The sequence below is a fragment of the Mastigoproctus giganteus genome, chromosome 10 (assembly GCF_048544385.1).
Source record: "Mastigoproctus giganteus isolate SK-2022 chromosome 10, ASM4854438v1, whole genome shotgun sequence".
NCBI lineage: Eukaryota > Metazoa > Arthropoda > Arachnida > Uropygi > Thelyphonidae > Mastigoproctus > Mastigoproctus giganteus.
Genome location: NC_143584.1, coordinates 163586268 through 163607056, shown reverse-complemented (window position 1 = coordinate 163607056; position 20789 = coordinate 163586268). Strand labels below are relative to the sequence as shown.

Here is a 20789-nt window from a genome sequence, read left to right as displayed (position 1 = left end):
TTACCATAGAACTTACTGAACATGTGTATCCAGGCACAATACAAAATGAATAAAAACTTCCCACCAACAATCGACTAGCAATTTCTACAAGAATGCATGGTACAAAGGGTTGATCAAGGAAGAAATTATCTGATTTTAAGGCACTAGACCTAGATATAAGTTGCTTTTCAGATGAAACTAATGTAGTGCATTTGATTTCATGTCAACAAGGTTTGTGATTCTGCATAGGTTCAAGGCATGCATTTTATAAAATAATTAATCATAATGTTTGCAATTATTATACACAGGACTTCAATAATATCATTATTGGTTGGTATATGGTATGTTTATTTAATCTTCCCCTTTACTGTCTGTTTTTATAAAAACTCATTATAACTCCGTGGATCTGAAAAGATCTGTTACCAATATTCCCGATCTTCGGAGCCTTAAGATTCTTAAAAAAAAAAAAAAAACCCACACTGGAAATGCTAGATAAATTAGTTACTTATTTCTTTTCCCCTTTGCATTGCTTTTCCAATTTTCCTTTATTAATAAAAAGTTGCTACTTCTGGGGCTAGTATTTTTCGAATGGCTTTAGAAGTTTCATTTTTAAGCAAAAATAAAAGTTTTGTTTGCATTATAAACTGTTAAACTATATTTTAGCTTCATTTATATTATTAATTCATTTGCTTATATTATTCCTTCAAATCAGTTTGGATGTTTATTGAGAATGTATTTTAGTGCATGGCTATTTGCGCACCAATTTTAAGTTTTAAGAAGTTTATATCGATGTGTCTAATACATGTTGGGGGGGGGGGCATAAATTAAAATTGAGATAGATGGTTGCAGGATAGATGTGCACAAATTTGCTTTCAACCAGAAGGTAGTTGATGGTTGAATAAACTTCCATCGGTGTTGCAAAAGTGGGTAATTTGAATTAACATAAGGAACTAGATAATTTATTAGAGGGATTGGACAGGTGATGTGGAACGTGTGTTTTTGGCTAATGCTCTGTAAGTTTGCTTTCTTGTATCACTTGCCACTACCAATACAATACTAATTAATTGGATTTATAATATAGTCTCACTAGGTGGTAGATGACTTTCATCACCACTTTGCTTATTGGAGGCTTGAAGTGGTGAAGCCCATGTTTAGTCTCTAGAGCAAAGTTTCCGGCATCCCCCTCTCCCCATACTTCTCCTTCAACCCATGCATGGTACTAAGTACTATAGGTTTTGATACCTTTCGTGTTTGGGGTTCTCTTTAAAAAAAAAAAAAAAAAAAAAAAATTTGGATGAGGTACTCTGTAATAACAAAAATGGGTATGTACTTTTATATCGACAACAATATTTGAAAGTGTATATCTCTGTTAATGTTTATTTATTTATTTTTGTTCTCTGTTATAGGAGGACTGTTTTGGTTGATGTAACTAAAAAAAAAAAATTAATAATAAATAAATAAATAATAATAATAATAAAAAAACACAAACATACACTGCAAAATATTAAACAAGGTTAATATCATAGTGAATCATGTGCAAATTATTCTCATATTTTCAGGAAAAATATATAGCATGTTCCTATTTTCTTATTTTAAAAATTGCTCTTATAAACACAAACCTTTATGTCTATCTTCATGAATTTTCATATGACTTTCCAACGTCTTCTTTTTGAAAAAGCCTAAAAAGAGAAATACAGCTAGAATTTAGAACCCGATTATTCTTTGGAAAGTCACACAAGACAAAAAACTATATTAGTAAGTTATATTAGTTAATAGTAAATGTAGTATTATATTTGTAAAGCTGAATCACTTTACAAATATAATATCAGTCTATTAGTAGCAAACCTTATAAACATAATACAAATAAATAAAACCATTCCAAACAGGCATCTATCTTAAGTAACAGAATGTAAAAAATAAAATACAAACACTACACGATGAAAAATATTTGGACATAAACAGGAAAAAAGAGTTTTTAATTAGCAGAGTCATCTTTGGCCTTTACAAGCCTCAACCCTCCCGGGCATACTTTCTATTAATGTTCAGTACGTTTTGGCCAGAATTCGTCTCTATATCTCCTGCTTTTAGAGATATGTTTGGAAGAAGGACATTTTGGCCACAGCCTATATCTCTAATCCAACACCCCAACTTGTCCCACAGGCATTCAAATGAGATTGAGGCTCTGAGTCAGCCAGTTCAACTTTTCAAGCTGTCCAAAATTAGTTTTGTATGATATCGAGTGTTACAGTGCTGATATTGACAGGGTTCATTTCCACAGTGCTGCTACAGTGCAAGTAGTGCATAATTATCTAAAATTTCCAAATAGGTTGGATTTCATGGTTTAGATGATAAACTCAGAGAGCAAGCACTCTCCAGGCAATCTACATACCAAAATGTGTTCACTGATACAAAAGACTGTGCAACCAGGCTTGTCACTTCTTCCGTTGTTCTAAAGCCCATAAACATTTGGAACAACATTACTTCAGGTGCCCTTTTTCAATTGGTGACTATGGTATTGGGCTTATCGTGCCCAACCCGTGAACTGAAGGCCATGCAGCTCTCTATGGATAGCTCAAATACACTGACAGATGTTCCTGTGACTTTTCAGATGTGCTCTGCAATGCTTTCTACAGATGATATGTATGAAGAACAAACTTTACAGTACACTGAACATAATTCATGAGTTTGTGAGGCTACTCAACCCCTCCTCCCATCAAGGTATCAACTGCAGTCCTCTATCTTTAATCAACATCTGCCACAGTGTATTTTGGAAGTTTCGGATGAGTCATAACTGAGAGCTGCATCACAGAAAATTTACCCATGTCGGGAGTGGAATCCAACCGCAATCCAGTGCTGAAAGCCACTGAGTTCTGATCCATACTAGCTTCTAACATACTGCTGTTGCGAAGACAGACATGATATTTTCATTATGTCTAAGATGATATGCAAGTGCAGAGGGACTTCTTTTTACAGTGCACAATATTTGCTGGGAAGGGGTATTAAAATACTTTTGGTCATATAGCGTAATACTACACTATATGACTAAAATGAATATCATCTTGTCAGTGGTGAGCAATCCATTGCTCTCTTGACTACATGGTGTGAGTCCACAAGTGGTTTCTATAAACTTAACATCATTAATTATTATACTAAAAAAAAAAAAAAAAAAGTTTCTTTTAAAGCAGTAAAGAACAAACAGTGGCATCTCAGTGGGAAGGAGGAAACTTGAAGAAAGCTTTATTTTTATGCAGGAATATTTTTCGAAAATTAAAACTGCAAACACGGTATAGTTTCAAACTATGTGAGAGTTTCCTGGTACCTCTATTTAAGTGAGAATTTCTCTGTTATGATTTCCCCTGTAGCAAACTATTGTACTCACGCAAAACTAGGCAACTCCTATAAATCATGTATCCATACGTGTATATTAAATTTATTTGGTAAATTGAATGTATATAAATCTTAAAGTACAGTCTGTACTAAGTAGACACATTATTGACTTTATTAATCCATAAGGTATCGTCCAGTTTAAGTACAGAATTCTTATTTGTCAGAATTCTTTAAATAAAAAGCCGATACTGTGCCTTCTGTTGTGATGTCGATCTTCTGCTTTCTATTTCTTCCCTTGCCCTCTCACACGTTGCCAACTGCCATCATAAAATGGACAAACTATAGTTATGCATCACAAACAAGTATGAACCAGAGTCAGTTGCATATGAGCAGGGTCATGTACTCTGAGACCATATACTTTGTAAACTGAAAGGACAGAATTCATGGGATACCTCGTTCCTGGGCAGCATGATGCTGTTACCCCTCTCGCTTGTGGACGAATCCATCACTTGGCAGGTATATAGGTACACTGCATTCACATAGATGGTAATTCGATGTCAGTAGGGACAAACGCCTTTAGTTAACTGACTTTGAAAAAGGGATGATAGTGGGTGCCCAACGCATGGGTCACTGTATCATGTAGATAGTACAGAAATTGTACTATCCCCGTTCAACCCTATCAAGAGAGTATTGGGAATACACCATTTCTGGAACAACATCTCATCATGGACAGCACTGTGGGTGGAGAAAGGTGAGCGAACGTGGCCATTGACGTCTGTCTCACATTGTTTCAGCCAACTAGAGAGCGATAGTGGCACAAATCACCGATGACTTCAACGAGTAAGGTGCCAGAAACGTCTCCACCAATACCATCAGGCGATCATTAACTGCAATAGGTTATGGGAGCAGCCGACCCACCAGAGTCCCATTGCTAACACCAAGACACAAGATTCTATGCTTCAGCTGGGCAAAAGAACATTGGCACTGGACCTTGGAAACGGGTCTCCTGGTCCGATGAGTCCCATTTCCAGTTATTTTGAGTGGATGGGAGGGTGCATATCTGGCAGAAACCACACAAAGCTAATGTATCCTGATATATGCTATAACGTTTTGTGGTTTTCCAGCTTAAACAATATAATGGCTTCTTGCTCAGTATAATGGAGATACTTTCCTACTGAATTGGGAGAGGAGGCCCAATTAGTGGGTCTCTCCAGCTTTAACATGTAATCCTGCTAGTTTTACTATTGGGGTTAAGGTAAACTTTGAGTGTACACACATTAGATGAAAACTTTTTGAGGATTTACAGTACACAATTACAATAGGCATACTACAAAAGAACGTGGGAGGAGCTGAGTTACCAATTAGATATTTGATTTGCTATGCATGGAGTACATGATGAAGTGAGATGAAAATCAATGAGAGAAAAAATACAAGGTGAAGATAATGCAATGCAATATTCTTTTAGAATGTAGTGAGCACTGAGGAAAGTTTTGCTTTCTTAAATTGAATATTAACAAACAGTACATATAAAAATGAATTTACCTTTATTGCACACCTGACACTTGAAGTCAGTCTCCCCTCGATGCATCCTAAGGTGGTTATAGAGACCAACTTTGGTGGCCAACTTTCTACTGCATCCTTCCCATGGGCAGGGAGTTGGAGGACTGAAAGAATTACAGATTGATGTTAAAGTGTTAAAACAATTAGAATTTAAAATATTAGAATCTATAAACAGAGTGTAATCTGGCTAGCCTGAAGTTCAACACCTACTGATGATTTAAGCTTAGAATTAGAGGACGGTTGTACAACACCCAGGGACTTATGGTATTGGTGAAATAACTAACAAGAAAGAGAATTAAGCCAAAATAAGCCACGTAAGTAGCCTTGATTCAAAAAGTGGCTTATCATAGTACAATGATGAAACATTTTGTGTACAAAAAAATGGAGAGAGTTTTAAAGTGGTTTAACTAAAATCAGCAGAAAGAATTCCAGTCGCTGCAGAATGCTGAAAAGTGCCAATGAAATGAACAAATTTTTAACTGAAACTGACAATTACTTGTAATGTGAAGTGACGATTGCACTTGATGTGTTCTATACAGATCATGTTTCAGTTCTTGGTTTCAGGGTATTAGTAACTTTTGTCCATATTGTGCAGTGTATTATGTCTATGCAAGTGTGTGTGTGTGTGTGTGTGTGTTGATTTGAATTGTTCAGGCTGAAAACCCTATAACTCACAGGGAGAACCCATTTCTCTCAGCAAGAGATCAACTAACTAGAGCTGCGAATGAAGATGCTTCTAGAAATTCTGTGATGGAATTTGAAGCCTGACTTCTTTAAACAAGTGACAAGTAGTGAAACCACCATATCATCAGAGGACTCATATTTCAGTTTTCCATTTGTTTCCCCTCTCCTGAAAGCCAAATGGCCAATGAGCAGCAAAGCCACTATACAAAGTACAAGACGTGCCATCAATTAATTATGATATTTGCCATGAGATGCAATTAGTTTTGCTGAAATGGGTAATCATGAGTTAATATTTAGCAAAAATTGATTTCTGGATCCTAGCCTGTTCTAACTTTCATGCCTTTATCATTTTCTGATAATAAAAATACCATATAGTAAATCTCAATGTAGCATAAAACTATGTATTTTGATAAACAATGAAACATATGTTTGAATTAAAGCATGTCAACACGAAATTTTTTTTATTTTGAAGTCCATACTACAATAAAAATTAAATTTCATCTACAAAATACACATTTTATATTCAAATACAGCCATAGGATTGTTTACCAGTACAGTGTACTTTTAAAAATTAGCAAACATTTTTCTGTCTGTAGATTTCTCTTTAGATATTCTATTAGGCATCAAATAATTCTGATTGCTTCAACAAAGGCACTTGAAGACTTGGCCCTCTTCAGAAATGTTGAGTCAGTTTTATTCATAACAATGACCCTGCTGTCTAGCTTTTGCACCAGCAGCATTTTCAAAGCTTCACTAAAAAAGAGAATATCTGAACTCAGTTTTTGTTTTTCTAACCTAGCTATATAGTATAGTAGTGGCATGAGCTTATGTAGCAACAGCCAAAAAAAAAAAAAAAATTACAAAACAATTCCCTCTAAATGTTTGTCCAGTTCCTCCTTAAATTTATTTAACCAATCAACTTCCACAATGATGGAAGTTTGTTCCAGCAATTAACCACACGCTGGCTAAAGGCAAATTTCCGCACATCTATTCTACATACATCTGTCTTTCCTCAATTTGAATTTATGCTCCCTTAGGTTCGTAGTCTGAACAAGTGGAAGAATCCTATCAGAATTCAGTGGGCTCAACACATTCAAGGCCTTATACACTTCAATCAGATCACCTCACAGGTGCCTAGTCTCCAGCCACTGCAATTTGCAGAACTTAAGCCTCTCTTGGTAAGAGGATCCCTTCATTCCCCTCACTAATCTTGTTGCCCTTCTCTGTACATGCTCAAGCAAAACTACATCCTTCCTAAAATGAAGCCTCCAGACCTGTACGCAGTACTCAAGGCGTGGCCTGACCATTGTCTTATACAGAGGGACAATTACCTCCTTTTCCCTGCTAGCAAAATTCCTATATATCATTGACAAAACCCCATGACCTGCCCTGGCAGCCTGTCTGCATTGCTCAGAAAACTTCATATCTGACTGCACAATTACTCCCAGGTTTTTTTCATTTTCTACCACCTTAAGTGTAGTACCACATAGTTGGTATGTTTCTCTGGGGTTACTTCTACCCATATGCAGTACTTTGCATTTGTCAATGTTAAACTTCAGTTGCCACTTCTCAGCCCATTTGCCGAAAATTTCTAGATCCTGTCGCAGTAGCACACTGCCATTAACAACCCTGCCAACCTTTGTATCATCTGCGAACTTTGACACTAAGCCTGATATACCCTCATCAATATCATTGATAAATATACAAAACAACAGTAGAACCAACACCGAACCCTGTGGGACTCCACTAATAACACTAGTCCACGAAGAGCAGCACCCACTGATTACCACCCTCTGTCTTCTCTCAGTCAACCATCCTTTTATCCGTTGTAGCAACTTACCCTTAATACCATTCTGCTTCAATTTGTACAGTAGTCTTTCATGCACAACAGTGTCAAAAGCTTTCCTGAAATCCAAGTATATGATATCAAAACTATTTTTTTGCATCCAGTTCCTTTGTAACCACATCATAATATCCTATCAAATTTGTCAGACAAGACTTTCCCTTAACAAACCCATGCTGTGTCTGAATTATTGCTGCAGTCTTGCTTAGATGATCCTGCAATGCATCTTTAACCAGTAACTCCATTATTTTACCCGGAACAGAAGTTAAACTAACTGGTCTGTAATTACTTGTGTCACCCTTTGATCACACTTTGTGAATTGGGGATACATCTGCCCATCTCCAGTCCATGGGGACCTCCCCGGAGTCCAAGGATGCTCTCATAATTATGGCTAAGGGTTTGGTTACTTCCTTTGCCACCTCCTTTAATATAACTGGATAGATCCCATCCACTCCGGGTGCCTTTCTTATGTTTAATTTCAACAATTTCTCCTCCACTTTGCTCTCAGTTATTACAAAATCATTAAGCATCCCGCTACAATATGATAACCTTCTGCCATTTTCAAACCTTAATAACTCCTCATGTGTGAATGTAGATGTTTGTTCATTTGTTTGCTATATGAGCAGGATTATCAACAGTCGAACCATCGATATCAAGTGGACCAATCGGATTCATCCCCTTCCTTTTAGAGTTTATATAAGTAAAGAAATCCTTGCTGTTTTTCTTAGCATCCTTTGCCAAAGATTTCTCGTAATCTGCCTTCGCCTGCCTAACCCCCTTATTCCCTTACAATCAGCACTGCAATGTGGAGTTGTTAAAATGTCAAGCATGGCTTGGGATAATTTGTTATATATCAAGCTATTTCTTGGCACTTGTCAGTTCCACAACCTAGGGTCACTGTACATCAATCCTTTTTTCTTTCATAATAGCATCTGATGGGTTCTCACAATGAAACTGACAGAACTGATGCTACAAAACACTGTTGCTTCATCTATTTCATTACTGTTAATGACACTGTGACGTATTGTCCATAAAAATTGTTCAGAAACTTGCCCAGAAACTTTTAAAATTTTTAAAAATTATTCATTTAGTCTGTCGAGGTAATCAATTTCCAAAATGGAAATGGAAGATAACTGTTGGTAAAATAAATCTGCACATAGCATTCTTTAACATATCTAAAAGTAATCCTTGCAGTACATGGATGTGAGGTACACTGGATTGAAGGGCTATGTTCAGATTTTCAGATACTGGCATAACATTTAAAAGAAACAAACAGACTGCTTTATTTAAAGAAGAGAAGAACACGAAGGACAGAGAAGAAATTTATTTAAAGAAGAGAGGAATATGAGCAAACTTTCAACAAGTGAGGATTAACACTTGTGCTGAAAGTTTGGTTTTTGGGAACATTAGCAACTAAGGCCATATTGCTCTGGGGATACGCGGTGGTCATTCCCTGACCTTTCCGCATTTGGTGGTCACGGGCTCGAACCCTCGTCTAATCAAGAAGCATGTGCTACGCACTGCTGCTCCAGCCCACCTGGCTATGGAGGTGCCTTAACAGCTCAGAATTAACAAATTACTTGGTCTGTTTAGGGCTGCTTCCACCAAAAGTTTGTGATTTGGAAGTTCTCCCGCCCTGAGTTCAATATGTCTCCTTTCAAAATTTTTGGATTATCAACTGGAATCGAACACAAGTCACTGGCTTTCATTAGTGATTGCTTGTTGCACTTTTTAATTTGGCAACTCTGAAAAGTGTTCATATAAATCTGCACATAGCTTTTCTCACTACTTCTAACCTCTTCTTTAAGATGGTGAAAAACTGAGTTTTTGTAAAAAAAAGATGGAGAAGAGTCAAATTGAGTAAAAATAAAGAGATTCTCTGCCACAAATCCAGAGAGTTGGCAACTATGTTTCTACTTTTCTTGTTATGAGGTTTTAAAATCTCCAGTATCTCATTTTCAGAAAACATTTAATCATATGAAAGAATTTCACCTTAACTAATTTTGGAAACCATTCAAAAGGTACTTAGAATTAGATTTAGCTCTTTCCTGCATAGGAGTATTATCAAGAGCCACAAAGGATGTGCTAGCAGTGGAAGTGCTTTTGGCAGTATTTTTCTGTGCATAAATATTTAGTAGACATTGAGAGTGCACTAACAATAGCAGCTCCATTTTATGAATCTGTGCCAAATTCTTCAATGTGAGGTTGATACCTGTTCGTATTAGAAACCGGAGAATCTGAATTATTTTTGCAGTTTTTGGCTTCTGATAATGTCTCTGGTTCTTCCAGGTATTTTATATTACCTGGAAGCTTCCGGGTGCATGTCCTTTGTCCTCTCTCTTATGCTGTGTGTGTGTGTGTGTGTGTGTGTGTGTGTGAGAGAGAGAGAGAGAGAGAGAGAGAGAGAGTAGAATGGAGGAATCACCAAGAAAGAGAGGAATGATGACATCCAGCTCAGGACCCTGGGTGTGCCAAGCCCATACTCACCAGATGTGAGCCCCTGAGGTTTATTTAGGTGTTTCAAATTAGTTTGATATTAGTTTAAAAATGTAGGCAACAATAAATAACTACATTGCATTTTACAATATAAATCACAACCTGAGCTGTAACACGTACCAACTTCCTTTTCTAAGTTGCAAACTACTGCCAGGTGATCTTCACCACTATGGTGATTTAAGCATAATAGCATAAAACTTTTAAAATAATGACAAAAACAGAAAAAAAAAAAAAAAAAAAAAAAAATTTAAATTATCTGTTGATATAATTTTATTAAAAGTCACAAAATTACAGCTATCTAGGAACAGAACTTAAAATTTGGAGCAACTGAAAAATCCGAAATCGTCAAAATTACCAAGTCAGTAGTTCTAACAAGAAATTACAATTTCTTTGGTTTAAAATGTAACCTGCAATAACGTACATAGAGGTGTGCATGTGTGGTATTTTGACTCTCTCTCTGCCCTGCCCCCATGCTTCCTCAATCCAACAATCACAGAATCAATCATATTTTTATAATAAATCAGATTTTTTCCTAAGTCTATCAAACTTACCCATTTGCCTATGTCTGTAAATGTCAGAAATCTGTCCTGCCTTTGTCGACACTTTGACAAATGCAAAGTACTGCATATGGGTAGAAGTAACCCCAGAGAAACGTACCAACTGTGTGGTACTACACTTAAGGTGGTTGAAAATGAAAAAGACCTGGGAGTAATTGTGCAGGCAGATATGAAGTTTTCTGAGCAATGCAGACAGGCTGCCAGGGCAGGTCATGGGGTTTTGTCAATGATATATAGGAATTTTGCTAGCAGGGAAAAGAGGTGATTGTCCCTCTATATAAGGCAATGGTCAGGCCATGCCTTGAGTACAGCGTACAGGTCTGGAGGCCTCATTTTAGGAAGGATGTAGATTTACTTTTACTTGAGCGCGTACAGAGAAGGGCAACAAGATTGGTGAGGGGAATGAAGGGATCCTCTTACCAAGAGAGGCTTAAGTTCTGCAAATTGCAGTGGCTGGAGACTAGGCACCTGTGAGGTGATCTGATTGAGGTGTATAAGGCCTTGAATGGGTTGAGCATGCTGAATGCCGCCTCCGTAGCCAGGTGGGAAGGAGCAGCAGTGCGTAGCACACGCTTCTTGATTAGACCGGGGTTCAAGCCCGTCACCACCAAATACGGAGGATGCGGAAAGGTCGGGGAATGACCACCGTATATCCCGGAGCAATATGGCGTTAGTTGCTAATGCTCCTAAAAACCAAAAAACAACAGCATGCTGAATTCTGATGGGATCCTTCCACTTATTCAGATTACGAACCTAAGGGGGCATAAATTCAAATTAAGAAAGGACAGATGTAGAATAAATGTGCGAAAATTTGCCTTTAGCCAGCGGGTGGTTAATTGCTGGAACAAACTTCCATCTGTTGTTGTGGAAGTTGATAGGTTGAATAAATTTAAGGAGGAACTGGACAGGCATTTGGAGGGAATGGTGTGATTTTTTTTTGGCTGATGCTGCATAAGCTTATACACTTGCTTTCTTGCATCACATGCCACTACTACTACTACTACTACTACTACATTAACCACTAATAACTGATGCGTCTGGGTCACCCTCTCACTTATCTTACTTAAACATTTTCTTTTTTCCCTCCTAATATGGTACAGACTTCTATGTAGCTTCTCGATTCAAATACTTAGAATCTTCTTCTGGTACCACTTAGAAACATTAAACAATCGTTCGTCTTCAAAAGGCAGTTTAACTTGAAAATCTCGTGGTATAAGACCATTAGTCTTACACCGATGAGCAAACCTCAGATGTTGTTCATGCTTAACTTCTCTAACACTATGCTTCTGGAATTCCCTGATGCACTGCACTACTGAATGGCCATAACATCTAATTAATTTCTGAAATAGGCCTCTGGGGTTGGGCATATTCATAATATAAATTTTAGTAGTTTACACCAACCTTGCATTGAAATAATAAAACAAAAAACAAAATTAATAGTTTAATAACTGGTATTACTAATTTACAATAAGTATATAAAAAGAAAAGAAAGAATACCATAAAATACAATAAAATATACAGAATTAAAAGCGCAAAAATCTGAAGCTTTCGAAGGCAGAATTTTAGAATTCTTTAATTCTAAAATCTGAAGCTTTCAAATGCTCTGCCTTCAAAAGCTTCAGATTTTAGCGCTTTTAATTCTGTATATTTTATTATATTTTATGGTATTCTTTCTTTTCTTTTTTGTTTTATTATTTCAACACAAGGTTGGTTTAAACTACTAAAATTTATATCTTGTATAACATGGAAGTCAGTAAAATCTTGTGTAGTGAAAAACCGTGTTATACGGGACTAAGAACTAGTACAAAAAAGGGGATTACGTTCCAAAAGCTAACAAAAAATACACCATTTTTTTATAACTATTGGAAACTTAATTTTTATTAAAAATAGTAATAACTGAACAAATGTCTTACAAACTGTGACACATATATGTCAGATAATGCACGTTCATTTAATTTTCATCCTCTTCATTGCTGCTAAGCACAACTATTGGAAACTTAATTTTTATTAAAAATAGTAATAACTGAACAAATGTCTTACAAACTGTGACACATATATGTCAGATAATGCACGTTCATTTAATTTTCATCCTCTTCATTGCTGCTAAGCACAACCAAATGAGAACGTTTTCTCTGTTGCAGAATATCGTCACCATCTGCTTTCTCTAAAAAATCAGTAATCTGTAAGTTTAACCCTGACAAATGTAAAGAACTTCATATAGGTAGCAGTAACCACAGAGTAACATAACGAACATAACGAAACAGGCCTACGCCTGTTTCGTTATGTTAGTAACATATCAACTGTGTGGTACTACACTGAGGGTGGTAGAGAATGAAAATGACCTGGGGGTAATTGTGTAGTCAGATATGAAGTTTGCTGAGCAGTGCAGACGGTCTATGGCAAAACATGCAAATAAACAGTTGCGGATATTTGCATAATTTTTTAAAAATTCCAATTATTATTATTATTTTTTTTTTGTGAAAAGAAAAATTTCTTTTTGGAAAAAGACATAGAACCTCTTTGTAACCACATTATGACTGTGGTTACAAAGAAATGGAGAAAGGATCAAAAATCGAGCAAAAAGACTGATTCAGCATTATAAATCAACTATCAACTGTGTGGTACTACACTGACAGTGGTAGAGAATGAAAAGGATCTTGGGGGTAATTGTGCAGGCAGATATGAAGTTTTCTGAGCAATGCAGATGGTCTGCAAGAGTAGCTTATGGGGTCTTGTCAATGATATATAGGAATTTTTCTAGAAGGGATAAGGAGGTGATTATCCCCTTGTATAAGGCAATAGCCAGGCCACATTTTAAGAAGGATGTAGAGCTGCTGGAATGAGTACAGAGAAGGGCAACAAGATTGGTGAATGGAACAAAGGGTTGCTCTTACGAAGAAAGGTTTAAGTTTTCAAATTACAGCGTCTGGAGACTAGGCACCTGTGAGGTGATCTGATTGAGGTGTATAAAGTCTTGGATGGTTTGAGCATGCTCAATGCTGATGAGATTCTTCCTGTTACTCAGAATAATCGCCTGAGAGGGCATAAATTCAAATTGAGGAAAGACAGTTGTGGGATAGATGAGCAGAAATTTGCCTTTAGCCAGCGGGTGGTTGATTGCTGGAACAAACTTCCATCTGTCGTTGTAGAAGTTGATAGCTTAAATAGATTCAAGGCAGAACTAGACAAACATTTGGAGTGAGTGGATGGGTGAAATGAGAAGTTTTTTTTCTATGGCTGATGCTATATAAGCTTGCTTTCTTGCATCACGTGCCTTTACTAATGCTAAAATCCAGAGAGTTGGCAGCTATGGCCAATATATCACTAGTGGGTTAATGCCGATTGAAACTGTATTGGTGATCAGTGATCAAGTGGAAGGCTTCGAGTTAGTTTATGAGTTAGCAGTTGATAGATTTCTCCATTACTTTGGAAAGAGCAGAAGTAACTGCAATGGGGATGATAACTAGATGGGGACTGTCACCCTTTTTATGAACTGGTGGAGATTAACAAATTTCCAAGGAAGGAAAACACTAGTGGAATAAGAAAGATAAAAAGGCAGTACAAAACAGAGTACAGGACGGTAAGCCATGTGGTTGTAAGGTATAGTTTATATTCCAACTTTCATATTTTAAAAGCTTATGACAATGTTTTTTTTTATAATGTAAAATGAATGTATTACCAAGCCTGTGATGACATAAATACTATGGTTGGTCAAGATATATCTTCAAAGCAAACATGACCGTTGTTCATTATCAATCAATATTACTACATTAACACAAAAACAGTGACAATAAAAAAATGATGGTATAAGTAATTTGAAATGATGGTATAAGCAATTTGAAGAGCAACTCCACTTTGTATAAATAACTGAGTAACTAAGACAGTGATGAGTAACTATCATCACTGTCCTGTGCAAACCTCTTCCCAGGTAGGATGATTACGAATGACTTTCTCTGAAGGTTTCTTTGAGAGTTTTAGAAGGCTGGCTAAAACAAAATTATGCACACTGAAAGGGAGCTATTGTAGAAGCTGTAAAAGTGTTAACGTGACCTTTGACCCCAACACCATGAACTGTCATCGTGTGTCTAAAAAGTAGACAGGGTTTTAGCAAAACTAATGCTTCTTGAATAAAAATACATTTTTTCGCCCTGAAAAGTAGTTTAAGATTTCAAAATTATCGCAACCATGCATTATTAAACTTCTGCAAATCAATGTAATCAAAAGAAACTCTTTTATATATATATATATATATATATATCAAGCAAACTTACGCATGAACTTCCATGTGGGCCATTAGTTGCTCTCTTTGTAAGAAACGACGATGGCACTTACTGCATTCATGTACAATACTATGCATAGACAGGTGACTCCATAAAGACTGAGAATTTTGTAGCCTAGTCCCACAGATCTATATATATCAAAGTAGTTATGTTTGTCAGAAAAAAAAAAAAAAATGAATAAATAAAAAAAAAAAAAAATAAATTATTAATTTTGAAAATGAGAAAACAATGGAAAAAATACTGATGGGGCTTTAAAGCAATCTGGAAGGGTTGCTTAGATATCTCTAAATAGGCCTACAAGGCTGGGACAATTCATGTCGATGATTAAACTTCACACCAGCCGGAAGATAAATAAATTTTCAATACTGTAACTAAAAACACTTTATTTACAATAAAATAAATATAGAATAGATATCTATTAATAGGGATAGGGGTGTACGTCTACATCCCCTCCTGGAAACCGTCGTTCTTGGACGTGATGAACGGTTTCAGCTAGCGCGCTCCTGAGCCATTTCTGGTTCCGGTGCACAAATGGAAAATTCCAACCGTGGAACCATGTGACGTGTGCCGTGGATCTGCTATTTAAGGATGTGCCGCACTGTAGACATATGCTGCTGAGGAAGGAGACTGCTGCCTCCGAAAGCTACAGCAAATTTTATCGCTTTTAATTTCTAGGTTTTTAGTAATTTTATCAGTGTTATTTATTTTTATTGTAAATATATATCTATTCTATATTTATTTTATTGTAAATAAAGTGTTTTTAGTTGCCGTATTGAAAATTTATTTATCTTCCGGTTGGTGTGAAGTTTAATCATCAACAGGGTTGCTTAGATGTTTCTAGCTTCAATATTTAAAGCCAGAAATAAAGGACCTATGCTAATACCATTAGTTAATAATATGAAATGTGCCTGCCAATGCAGAAATATGAGAACAGAAATATCCTAGACAAAAGTTCCATATTAGCTTCTAATACAACTTCTAAAACAGCAGGCGCTTCCGTATCCAGGTGGGAAGGAGCAGCAGTGCGTAGCACACGCTTCTTGATTAAACCGGGGTTCGAGCCCGCCACCACCAAATACGGAGGATGCGGAAAGGTCAGGGAATGACCACCGCATATCCCGGAGCAATATGGCCTTAGTTGCTAATGCTCCTTAAAAAAAAAAAAAAAAAAAAAACTAAAACAGCAAATTAAATTTTAATCACTTCAATACTTATTTCTTGAACCAATGAGATGATAACTAACTCATTTTTATTTTAATATAACTCTGGAAACACAAGAAATATAATAACAATACTGCCACTGTGCAAAGCTCAATAATTGCCATTTTCTTATTTTTCAAATAGAGAAATGCTAAGCATATTAAATATTCAGGAGCAGGAAAAATCACAGCAAGATATTAAGGGTGGCAGTCTGTCTTCAAAGTCCAAAGATGGAGGAGTGCTAGATGTGGAAGATATGCAGTATATTTAAATGACACTGTGTATTTCCCCCACCCTTTAACATATAGAGACAAAACAATTAAGAATTATCACACACGAGATATAATAATCTGAAGCACACTTCAATACTGTTTGGGAAAAAAAAAAAAAAAAAAAAAACTGCATTAGTGAACAAAGAAACGAAACCTCATCATATTTAAGAATTGTTTGGATACTGTAACAGATACATTAAATTTGTGAATATGATATCACAGAAAGAGGATTACCATGATCTGTTCAACGACTTTCTTTGGTCAAACAAAAAAGCATTATACATTGGAAGATCTGTTAATTGTTACAACTTCTATTACTGGGCATTAAAATGCAATACAGGCCAGAAGTCACTGTTTGGTTTGATTTGATTACAACATACTCTGTTGGCTAGTATCTGTTATGGGATACCATGAATGGCAAGTACAATTTGCAGGTACTCAAAGATGTCATACACTAACCTATTTCGCATTGGGAAAATGTCTAAATGATAAATATTTTAGTAAACAGTTGAACAACTCAGAGCTTAAAAAATACATTTTATTCATGTAAAGAGAGCAAAAAATTAAAATTTAAAATATTTATTAGTGATATTAATGTGAATTGTTCCTTCAGTATAGTTTGATTTTTGTTTTATATTACTATGCATGTTAGAATTCGTAAAGCAAGGCCACAGAAAAATCAATAACAAGTATGCACTCATCATTAATGCATTTTATGAGCTTGAATCCATTTGCAATTTAGCAATCTATGCCTCTTTCAACTAAAGATGAATCTTTCAAGATCATATTGTATGAAAATTGAAATCAATTCCTCCCACCTGGAACCATGAAGAAAAACGTACTGATCATGTGCAATGATCAACTCTGGCTTAGAGCTCGAATGGGTGATGTATCCTTCACTGTTACAGATGGGACTAATTGATTCTTGAAAGGTTCATCTTTAGTTGAAAGAGGTATAAGTAAGGAAAAATACAGATATATAAAAAAATTTAAATAATATTATGAAGTGCATAGCTGCCTTTATTTCAAAATATTTGCTGAAGAGTTATCAGCATCTACTGAATTAAATAAATGCAACTGCATAAAATATAGGTTAACTTAAGACATGCAATCCTTGACAATATTTTCAGTTCTATTTTAATTATCAATTCAGCTTCAATAAATATTAAAAGTGTCCCCTTTCTTCAATGCAAGTCTGAACTCTTTTCACCAAGTTTGATGAGATCTAATGTAGACTCTGAACAGTTATCACCGACTGATATAGACTTTTAATTGTTCCACTGTAGGGTTATATTTAATGTATAGCGGCATCTCTCAAACACTGGCAATTTTCCAGTGGAAGCATGGTAAGCTGCATCATCCTGCTGAAACCTGCATTTACACACATCCACTTTCAGTAATAAAATGAAATGATTTATGAGATCCTAGTATTCACTTAATACACCTTGAAGGGATGTGTATGTAAGGATGAATTGTATACTCAAAGAAAAGGGGGCCACTATGTGGCAGCGTGAAACATCACATCACATCACACCATGCCCCAATTTTCTGAGTGTAAGGAAGTTTATTGAAGATATAGCTCTTTGCTGATCTGGATGATTGCGTAACTTCTTGTAGGGAGGGAGGACCATGCTTTTTCAGTAAAGAGAACATTATCCAGCAGCATGTCCACTCATGCTGGTTGACAAGCTCTTCAAGTTTATGCACATATTATATACTCTAATGTGCTGATGGCTGGCTCTGTGGAGCATTGTTCTTCATGAAATGTTGAAAAAATTGGACAACATCGACTGACAGGTGAGATCTTCTCTAGTTTTAAAAGAAAGCTATTTTCACACTGATATCTATTATAAACTGGGTCTACAATTACCTGAAAATACAGGTAAGAGATGGCAGTCCCTACTGGAACATGTCAAAAAAAGACAAATCGCAATTTGTACAAAACAGACACATTATCTGAAGTGTACTTCAAATGACCTTGAAGAACTAATGTAAATGCAAAAGCTGTAAAAGAAGGCTGTATAAAACTGGTAAGGAACAAGCAAATCTACAGAATACACACAAAACATATTGTCATATAATTTGATAGTATGAACCAGAGCTGTAATGCTTAATACGTTCTACATTGATATCAATATTTGTAAAATAATAAGAGAAGTTTACCTCAATATAATAAGTAGAACACTTCTGTATGATACTCTCCAGCAATTAAAATGAAAAAAATCGAAAATCTTACATTACAGTAAAAAATAATTAAAAATCGATTGAACTCAATTAAAAATCAAATGAACACAATTAAAAATTAAATAAATTAATTAAAAGAAATTTAATGAAAAAAAAATTGCAAGACGATTTTCCTTCCCGAAGCTGACAACACTTTTAGATCGTATATCGTAATCACAGGAACAAAAATTACTGAATAGGGATGAGCATGAAACTTAAATACGGATTATTTGTCTTCGCACATGCATGTAAAAGCCCATGAATTGGAGATTAGAAATGGCTCGTGAACATAACAGAATTCTTATGTAACTTAATTTCAACAGTTTCTGCAATTAATAGTCTGGTATAATTACGTCGGGTGCTAAGTATTTTGGCCTCGTTAAATAAAAAAGTATGTTTTTCATTAACGGCATGAAATGAGAAGCACGAACGAAAATTCAGAGGAAAATGTGTAGAACCTTGGTACGATGAGTTGCAATCTCCGCAAGCAATGTTGCATACCAGGTCATTTATTTGTGTTGTGAACGAGGAAAGGACTGAGCAATTTTTCAGTATAGTGTGTGTAGTTTCTGTATTGGCCTGGCCATAATTTTAAATTCAGTATCTTTAAAGAATCTGTTAAGCTGTTTGTGCCACTGTTCAACATATGGGACAGAAATAAAGTATTTTTTAATATTACGATTGTTGGTTGATGTACTATTTTGTATCCTATCCCCAGCTTGTACCCTATTTCGGTTGATTGTAGCAAGGGGTTAACCCCTGTTTAAGAATCTGCTGGTTAATGTTTGTATTTCTGAGCCCAAAGCAGATTCCGTCGTAGAATATTTATAGGCATTTAGAAATTGATTAAAGATAATACATTTGTAGATCTCTTGTAGGAGAACTGGTGATAGCTGTTATAGTGTAGAAGTACGCCAGTGTTTGTAGGTTTACATTAGATGTTAAATTGGATTTTATTCGTGTCCCGAGTAGCATGAAATTTAGAAAATTTAATGACTTTGTTTCTGTACCCTTCCTTTCCAATGTAAATTTGAGTCTAGAGTGAATATTATTAAATGAATGTAAAATGTCTTGGATAGTACTACTATCAGTAATAACTAGAACATCGTCTAAATACCTCCCATAGTATGTGATACGGGGTAGAAAAGGCGCGAAATGTATACGCTCAATAGGTGAGAGATATACCTTCGATATTAAGCCGCTCAAGCTCAATCCCATCAGAAAACCAAAAATTAGTTTGTATACTTTGTCTCAAGAGGTGATATAGTTGGTCTCAACTAAGAGTTTAATTAAGTGAAAAATTTCTTTAATAGGAAGCTTCATATAATTAATCGGTATGGAATTATTATTTAACATATCCCAAATAATATCTAATGTGTATTCAACGTTTACATTCGTATACAACAAAGTAACATCTAGTGAGAATAAATTATCATTATCGCCAAGTCTACATCCTTAAGGTTATTAAATAATGTATCGTAGTTCTCAATCCCAAATTGTATCACCTGTCTAAAGGGTTTTACAATGCTATATACATGTATGGCCAAGGATGAATATGCCGAGTTTCTGTAGGAAACAATAGGCCGAATAGGATATCCGGTCTTGTGTAATTTTACCTGACCAAAAAGTGCAGGAATATTCCTTTAACTGAGCCATAGTAATGTAGTCATTTTTTCGATACCTGGTTAGCGTTTTATTGTATTGATCAACCAAATTGGTAAATACTGCTAGGTCTACTTCAAGATAAGTGGGGGTATCTGCAACAAGTGAATCTAACTTATTAATAAAGTCATGTTTATCGAGTATTACAACGGTATCTCCTTTATCTGCCCTCTGTATAATAATGTCTTTATTTTCCTGAAGTTCACATAAAGCTGAACTGTCATGTGTATTCAATTTTGGAAGTCGTATTTCTTTTATGTTATTCACCACTAGGTTAACTTGTTGAATAAATAAATATTTTTGTGGAACGTTACAAAGTCCAAATTCAATATCAATTAAGCACTGTTTTTTAGGTAGTTTTCGAGGTGGTAAATTATAATTTAATCCTTTGGACAAAAGTGAAATCTGGTCCTGTGATAGCGTATGCGAGGAAAGATTTGTAACCTGTTGATATGTCAGTTCCTTCTGATGTGTTCTGCGGTAGCACGTTGTGTGTATGCGGGGGGGGGGGGGGTGTCATCACCCAACCCATAGGTACAATTTCGTTTTGCAATTTTTTTGTTAAATTAATTTATTTAATTGTGTTCCATTTAATTTTTAATTATTTTTTACTGTAATGTAAGATTTTCGATTTTTTTCGTTTTAATTGCTGGAGAGTATCATACGGAAGTATTCTATGTATTATATTGAGGTAAACTTCTCTTAT

At 35.6% G+C, this 20789-nt stretch overlaps 1 protein-coding gene across 1 annotated transcript in view; it reads right to left on the bottom strand.

Moving 5' to 3' along the window:
- Positions 1-20789, bottom strand: part of LOC150079443 (uncharacterized) — a 227911-nt gene that overhangs the window by 24607 nt on the left and 182515 nt on the right. The window contains exons 17-19 of the mRNA XM_090383422.1: positions 14718-14854; positions 4849-4970; positions 1599-1658 (exon numbers count right to left, since the gene is read on the bottom strand). Coding sequence (XP_090239548.1) covers positions 1599-1658; positions 4849-4970; positions 14718-14854 — 319 coding nt within the window. The remainder of the gene's footprint in view (positions 1-1598; positions 1659-4848; positions 4971-14717; positions 14855-20789) is intronic.